At 37.5% G+C, this 8,718-nt stretch overlaps 1 protein-coding gene across 1 annotated transcript in view; it reads left to right on the forward strand.

Annotated features, from left to right (window-relative positions):
* PTAR1 (protein prenyltransferase alpha subunit repeat containing 1) overlaps positions 1–8,718 on the forward strand; it is a 36,996-nt gene that overhangs the window by 10,620 nt on the left and 17,658 nt on the right. The window contains exon 3 of the mRNA XM_010568611.1: positions 4,501–4,567. Within this exon, the coding sequence (XP_010566913.1) occupies positions 4,501–4,567 (67 nt within the window). The remainder of the gene's footprint in view (positions 1–4,500; positions 4,568–8,718) is intronic.

The following is an 8,718-nucleotide window of genomic DNA, read 5'->3' on the forward strand; positions in this document are numbered from 1 at the left end:
GAAATTTTAGCAGAAACTGAACTGCAGTGGTGGAGGGAGTGAAGGCAGAAGTCTTTCCCAGGTGGACTCACAGAATTGTGTCTAACGTGACATAAGTAAGCATAATCTATCAAGAGATGTTACATTTTCTGTATATTTGAAATATCTTCAAGGCTTTTCCTCCAAATCCCTTTTTGTAGACAAAAGTGCATCCTTGGATTTTGGCAGCGTAGTTGTTTTCTTCTGAATATAGGTATAGATTTGTTTATTACTGCTACAAAAACTCAATTGCATATTCTATTGATCCTTGTAATAAACAGTAGTTTCAAATGTAGTCTTGTTACCTCTTTTGTGGTGTTTGAATTACTGTAAGCCATTTTAAATAGAACAGAGAAGAAAACCAGCATGCTGATTCAAGTGTCTGCTTTTAGATGTGGTGTCTGATATTTTTCTAGCAGGATCCTGGAAGAAGGAAGTGCTTTATATTCAGTCATTGACAGCTTACTGTGACAGATGTTTAATTCAGTTATGTTGTCTTTTGGATACTTGGAATCCACAATCATGACTACTTCTCTTATGGCTATTGTTCCAGTTTAGAAATTCTAATCTTACAATATGCTTTTGTCCTTTCTCCAGTATTTTTTTGATTTATGAATGCATATTATTTGTATTATCACAAGATGGTTTTCTGAAATTGTTACAAACTTCTCTTGTTATGCAAATAATTGTTGTGCATAGTCTCAGAATATCCTGACTTCCCATAAATCTGTGTTTCTACTTTTACAACACTCTTCTGAAAAGCACATCTTAGTGCAATACACTTATAAAAATAAAAATCTGGATACAGCCATATTTAAAAAGAAAATGAACTAAAAGCATTGTCATATTAGTCCTTTTGCAGCTGGGGAGACTTTCAAGTACAAAAGGACATGTATGTTGTGAGCACCTATGATGCTATAGTTTGCTTAAAATGTATCCAGCAGAAAGTACTTTTAAATTGTAAATAAAAGACATTGATTTTTGTTACTGACACAGAGGGAGCTAGCGGGCAACTACTGTCATTGTGTGCCAGATCTGTCATAAGACTTTCTATTGAAAAGTGGCTCAGAGGTTACTAAAATTGTGTCATTTGACATCTCTGGCTCAGAATCCACACTTCATGAAATCTTCATCTGTTACATATTGCACAAAGCATCAAAGAACATCAGCATGAAAGAACTGGGTAATGCTTTGAGATTTTCCTTTTGTCTGCTTCTTTCCTTTGATAATGTTCAGGATACAGTGAACCTCTGCAATGGGAAAACAGACAAAATGGTAGACAAGCTTCTCTTCAAATTGGGCTTGATTTGGTGCTATTCCAGACCTTTGACATTACCAGAATAGTCATGTTAACTGGAAATCATGACTTAGTAGGATAAACAAACTATATTGTTCTAAGTGGAGTCATGTAGACTATGAAAACAGTTTCTAAAACGTATTCAAAAGACTAAACTAGGCTGTAATAAGCTTTTGCTTAACATGTCTTGTCAACCATATCATATACAGTGGTAGTACCTAATAATTACTAAAACCATTATTCTATTTAGAAAATCCAACACTCAAAAATTCAGAATTTTTTATGACTTGATTCAGAACTGCCTCTAAATCCTGTTTTTTGTTGCAGCATTTTGCTGCATCTCTTCTTTTATCCTGCACTGCGCAGTTACATTTACCTTTCCCTCCTATAGCAAACACATTTCCCACCTGTAGCAAATGAAAAAGTCCTGCAGACATCTGTTCTATTGCACAGTCCTGTTGCATCAATACTTAACCATGGTTGAGCATTGGAGTCTTCAGATGCAGCCTACTGACCTCTTGGCAAAGTGATAAGCAGCTGAAAATAAAGTTCACCATGGGAAGTGTCAATCAACCTAGATTTGGTGTGCTGAACTCTGCATAATATGTTTCAAAAATTATACTAAGCCATCAATTTGCTGGCAGTCCAGATTAAATATAACTTAAAGCAAGTTTAAAATATATGTGACTCTTTTGTCTAGGGGAGAAACTAGTATTAAAGTTTTTTGCGTTTTGGATTTTGTGGGTTTGGGGGTAGAGGGAGCTATTGTTTGTTTGTTTGTTTTTGTACATAACCACCAGTTGGAGAGAAAGTTGGCTAAATGGGATAAAAACGCAATTAAACGAATAGATGTATTTAGCCTTGCTTTGTGTTAGCAACAAAACTTGCAATTCCTGATATTATTTTTTTTTCTTTGAAGAAACTCTCAGTTGGCATGTAGTAGGTACTGTGAATTTGATGTAAAAAAGATATATGTTACCTTGGAGGAGTTATTATTAGCTCTTGGCCTATTGCATTTTGAAAGGCAATTTTTGTGTATTGTTTATGGCACAAGGTAATAGTAGCAGAATAATCAGAGCACTTAATTACTTATTTCTGTGATATGTAAAATTGAGATATTTTAAAAATACAGAATAACTACTGATATTTTGAGAAGGTAGAATTGAAAATTAAACAAAACAATGACAGCTCACAATTTTAACTATAGATCCTTATAAAACTGGTATTTTGTTAAATGTTGCCAATGAAGTTTTTGAATGTAGATTGAAACGTTAGCCAGCAAAACACTTAGTAGGTGTTTAATTTTACATATGTGAGTAATCCTGGATATTTCCATTGGGCAATTCATCTGTCTAAAATTAAATAGGCGTTGAAGTACTTTGCTGGTTCAGGGATTGGACAAGTCAAAGAAAAAGCTTTGTACGCTTAGGCAGCAAATTAGAAAGCTTTGCACATATGAGAAATATTCATTCCCTGGCAACAAAGAGGGGTTTAAAAGGAAATCTTTCATTAAAGGAGAAAAAAATCTCAACTAAAACTCATGAAAATGGAAAGTTAAGTTAGTGCCTTGAGATAATTTTAAAAATACCACCGTAACAGCTTAGTGCACTGAAGAATTCTGCCCCACCTCCCTCCCCCCCACATTACATGGTAGAATAACATGTTCCCATAAGCGGGAACATCATGGGAAGCACCAGATTACTTTGTTGGACATAAGTGAATGAGCAGTCATACAGTAATATACAAAAGTACTCCACTTTTTTGACCCACTTAAATATTAAGTTCTCTCAAAGCTTGATTCAAAGATACACGAAGTCATGTTCCTTAGCATTTTGAATTAATACGCTCCATTATTGTTGCATTTCATCAGTGACTTTTTAAAATTCCATTTTACAGTCATACTAACTGCACTGACCAGAGATGTAGTTCCATGAGAATACCCTCTTTTTCCTTTTTCTTTTCCTTTTTTTCCTTAAAAAGTAATAAAGTGCCTCTTATTTGCTGGAAATCACCTGGAGTACAATCTCTTTAGTATGTTAAATGCAGGGTGATTAAGAGAGAATGTAGCCCAACTTCCTTGGCAGTAAAAGCCTGGATAGTCAACTTCAGTTTTGAAGCAAATTTCTTCTTCTTACTCAATTGCAAAATTACCATGTAAATTTAAGAATTGTGTTTGTGGGACAGGTTAACTGATCTGACGCTGTGTCTCCCAAGAGCAGAGTTTAAGGCAGCCAACACAGTGATAGTCCCTAGTATCTCAAGCTTAAGTGGAGATGCCTCTTGAATCCCTGCTGTTACCCTGGTGGGACTCAGCACTGCTCAAATGGTGCAGTGGACTGCAAAGGGATAGGTTACAATGAAATTACTCTTCCATTCTCAGCAACTGTATACCTCAGTCTTGTTTTTACGACATTGTTAAAAATAAGTGTAATACATAAATCTACAGTCTGTCCAGTGCTTAAATGCAGGGATACAAACAAATGTTCTGTTTGTTCTTTTTTTAGTGAATTAGTCTTAAAACCTCAGTCTGAAGGAAGGCTGTCACTTCAGAATATATTTGAAGTGTTTTCTGTGCAGTTAGCAGTTATTTTGTGATCCTGATTCATCGTCATGGTGTTTCATATTCCTAGCTACAGGTTTTTTATAGTATGTGTATTTTTTGTAATGGTATGGTATATGGCAGCCACCTGCAGCTCAGACTTTTACTGAAATAGTAGGGTATATTTTTAATGGTACTATCTTATTTAAAAATAAAAATTGGATTTTCTCTGGAGAATTCTCTGTTTATGCTATATATAGTGCGTCTGCAATTTAAATCACTAAATACTCACAGATTCTATGTAATGGCTGTCCCTCGCTGAGGGCATACTGTATGTTTGTTTATAGCAGTACAGACAGAGGTCAGAAACTTCCAGCTGCAAACTTCTCAGATGTAGGTTGTTAGCAAGACAGAAGTCCATTATTTTAAAAAGTGAAAAGGGAGGATATGGCAGATTTTGCTCCCTCTTAAATTAAGCTAGCATTTCTTCTGGAATGAGACAGGGCAGTGTTTTACAGAGGTGGGGGTATCCATAGGTACAGCAGCCCGTGGAGGAGAGACTTTGAGGAAAGACAGGGATTGCAGAGAGAATGCTGCTGTGTGTGAATCATTACTGATTTTTGTTTCTCTTGTTCAATCATTTTAGAGCTGATAGATATCACATGTACCCTGTTGCTGCTGAACCCCGACTTCACCACTGCTTGGAATGTCAGGTATGTTGCACTCAGCAAATGACATCAGAAGGACCTGAGCCTTATGTTTGAGTCAGCTGTAAGCTTTGTTTTAAGTGGTAATTAGTGACACAGCAACAGCTTTTCAGCTGAAGGAATGTTAAAAATCTCTTCTATCCTGTATGCCTTGCAGATAGTTTCAGACTGCCTTTTTTTTTTTTTTTTTTTTATATTGGTAGTGCAGGCTGAAGATTACACTGCTGCATGTGAAGGCACATGTTTGGCTCACATTTTGAGGGGATAGAAGTCCCGTTGAACTGTCACTCCTCTTCCTTTCTGTCAGTTAAGGAAGGCCATTTGTAACCTTTAGATGGGCATATCATTTTTGCTGAATCACGTAGTGCCCAACTGATGCCTGCTGCCTTCACTGTTTTCATTTTAGCCCTCTCTGAATATTATACATGAGTCCTTTTGAGATAACAGTTCAATTTGCTGCCATTACCAGTGCAGCTCATCAAAGCTGAATAGACACATTGCAAGAGAAGGGGAGGAAAGTGGCCATCCTTTATTCCGGACACATTCTCCCCCACCCTGCTCCTTTCTTGTACCTGTTGGGATTATCCGTCTTCACCATTGGTCATGCTGCAGCACCTGACCAGGAGGCATGATGGAGGAGGAGCAGGAATTTACCTCCTTGCTCTTAATGGAGCCCACAAGCAACAGTTCTTTACAACCCTGTAATCTGATAATTTTTGTGTAAATCTCAGAGGTGGGAGAATACTCTCTTTCTGCTGCCTAGGTAAGACTGGAGACAGTCTTAAAGGAATAGTTTTAGAAGGGCTGGAGGGCTGACAGAAAATTACATGTTAGGGTCTAGGAGGGCTCTCATTAAAAATAGGACTTTTGCAGTTAAGATACATTACTGCAGTAGGAAAAATCAAACCTGGAAAGATGATGGCTGTGGGTAGCTGTCAGCCCTAGATACGCCAAATTCAGCATTTTTTAAATTTTTTTTTCTTCTTTCACTGCTGGTGTAGTTCTGAAGGATTCTGCTGTGATCTGTAGCTTTCTAGGATCTCAGGTCTAAGAAAGGTGGATGAAAGTGAGAGCAAAGGGCTTACTGTCATGAAAATGTAAGGCTTGAGTAGCTTTCAAGTGATAAAATGGAATTAAAAGCATGTGTAAGTACTAAAGCTACTACAGTAATGTAGTTTTGTGGTACTTAAAACTGATTTCAGGTTTTTGGTTTAGGTTTTGTGGAATATTTTTAATGCAAATGTATCCATTCTTATTAGTCTAGCTTTTTTTCTGCCTGACAGCTGAAAGGGTTTGGTCTTACGTACATGAGAGGAGTAGTTCAAAGTTGTAAATGGAATTAAAAATGTTCAGGAATATGGATGAGGATTGTTTTCACTTTTATGACATATATGGTTTACCAAAGCATACAAATTACTACATAAGGTGGTGTTGCTCCCCAAATTCTTGGCCAGTGACCTGATTGGCAGTCTGTCTTTGAAGCTTCATTTAGCATTCGGAGAGAAGCCGTTATACCAGCCAGTCAGTAGCTGTGGAGTTTACCGCTGAGCCTGCTCTAGTTGAGGGACTGCATTGGTGAATCTGACCCTACGTTGTTTTAGGCTGCTGCTGGGAGTTTGCTCTTTTGAAGGGAACTTAACTGGCCCAACATTTCAGTTTCTTTTTTTATTCTGTGAAATTCCTACTTCAGTAAATGACAGGTCAAGCTAGCCAGACGTATGGCATATACAGTCACAGAGTAGAGGACAGACTGTTCTGTACAGATGCTGAATGTAAATCCTTTTCTGAGCTAGTATAAGCTGGGAACTAATTGTGTGGGACTTGAACTTGGCTTGCAGAACTTGATGGATCTGCCGTGGGATGATTGTTTTCATCTTGCTCAGAGGATGTTTGTTGTGCCAGATTCATCTTAGTTTCTCCACACACAAATTCACTGCTTTATTTTAAGGGGGAAGAGCGTCACAGACTCTAAGTAGCCTAGAAAATAAAAAGTGTAATCGTTATTTACTGAATAGCAGCCCTGCGCATAGAGTGTTTCCTGTAGAATTTAAAGACCCTTTCATTTTAGGCTGGGATAATCCCTTTTTCCTATGTTGAATTCTCTCTTGAGAGCTTCAGAGATAGTGGTTGACTCAATAGCAATGAATTTGGAGATACAGAGAGTTGTTCAAGAGTAGGAAAAGGAAAGGAAAGGAGACAGGACTTGACAGAGCAAGAAGACTGGAGTGGCGGTGTGGAAGGCTAATGAGTATTTCAGCTCAGCTGACAATCACAGAAGGTTGTATCTGGTTAATGAAACACAGGAGAACATAAAACTTCAAATGTGTTAACCTCTAAGAAGAGATAGGTAATCTATCTTGACTTTGTAGCTATTCTAAACTATTGTAATATGCCTGCATAGGTTTGTCTTTTATTTATTTATTTTAATTAAAAGTGACTGGGAAGCTACAGAAGGTCAGGGACTATAACCTAAACCATGAGAACTGTGTTGTGTAGGAAGACATGCTAAAGAATAGGAGACGTGTCGCTTCTTAGAACTCAGAGCGAAATCCCTGGTATACTGAATGGGCAACAGGACATCCCCAGTTGTTAATCATAATTTCAGTTATCCTGTGTTTTTAGTAGTTGAAAAAACTTCCAAGTTAAAATGACCAAAATCTTTATGTAAGTGATTGTAAAGGAATTGTCATAGGTTTTTTTGTTCTTGCTGATATACTTGCTGGCAGGTACAATTGATCAAAAGTCAAAAGACATTAGATAACAAGACGCTCTGAAAAGTCAAATGTTTTTCTGTCAGATATCAATGACTTCAAAGGTGTCAGCAAAAACATAAGGAATGTCAAAATTGTTTCTTATTATCTTTTATGGGAGCTAGAGTTTTGAAGGCTGAAAAGTTATCTATGGTCCACATGACAGAAAAGTGAGCTAGAAATTATATATCCAAGTTGGATGTTTGCTGAAAGAGCTTGAAAGAGGTTTATTTGGGAGTATATGATACTTTAGTCATACATGTGATTGAAGTCCCTTAGTTGTGAATGGGGGGGTCTGTCATCTGAAAAATCTATGAAGCTAAAAACTGCTTTTCTATCACAGCAGTGAATCTTGTCTGTAATGTTCCTCAACTTTGCAAAAGAGTAAGTTTACTTTACAGTTAATGCTTGAATATAGAAAGAGCAATTTCTTCAACAAGAGTTTAGGTTTTGGGAGGTAGGTGGCCTGGTAATCTAAATCTTTGTTACATATGTACATGCATTTGTTTTGAGTGTTAGACTGATCTAGGCTGCTTTTTCATTGTCCACATGGTAAGTGATTTTTCCCAAAATGTCACCTTTTGCATTGCAGTAATAGGGCAATTATTCCACCTGTTCTAGTGTTGACATTCCCTGAATCTTTCTCTTGTCTGCTTTGCAAAAGTCAATGCACTGGCACCAAACAGTCTGCTCAGTCTGCCACTCCTGGATGGTATACCTGGATTTCCTGTTGAGCACCTGCTAAAAGCATCCAATCTGAAACATGCTGGAACTTGATTCAGATAAAAGCAAATGTCCTAGTAGCTTAAGTTTCTGATCTCTGCAGATGGTATCAGGAGCAAAATTTCCTTAAGGATTTATTTGACTGTTGGTTCAGTAGCAAAAGAAGGGTCTAGGCTAGTGCCTAGATGTATACATCTCACTATTTTTCTTGAATTTGAAATAATATGTTGCTCACTGTTAGTGTTGCCACCATTAGCTTCTGACTGTGGGTATACAGTTCATTTAAAGCAACACAAAGCCGATATACCAGGTGGAGTCAGTTTTCTACTGAAAACTTCCAAAACAGACAGAAAATGACGGTAAGTGCTCACACTAAAGGAATATGTCCATTTTTTTGTGAGAGTTGGGCCATAACTTTAAAGCCACATTACGTGTTCTGTGTTAGACTGCAGAGAATTTTCACCTTCTTACTGGATAGCAGCTTTTTTCCGAGTGTATTTCCTTCTTGTCCCCTTCCCCCTGCCCCGCCCCCCCCTTTTTTTTGTCAGAAAATTAATCATCTGCTCTTCACCTACTAGTGCTCCTCTTGCTGAACCTGGTGCCATGCATATCATTATGATGAACCATAAATTATGAAAAAAACCCAACCCACAACCCCCCAAAAACCAACCAAACAAAAAAATC

Source organism: Haliaeetus leucocephalus, unplaced genomic scaffold, assembly GCF_000737465.1.
Source record: "Haliaeetus leucocephalus isolate CR32 unplaced genomic scaffold, Haliaeetus_leucocephalus-4.0 Scaffold251, whole genome shotgun sequence".
Classification (NCBI taxonomy): Eukaryota; Metazoa; Chordata; class Aves; order Accipitriformes; family Accipitridae; genus Haliaeetus; species Haliaeetus leucocephalus.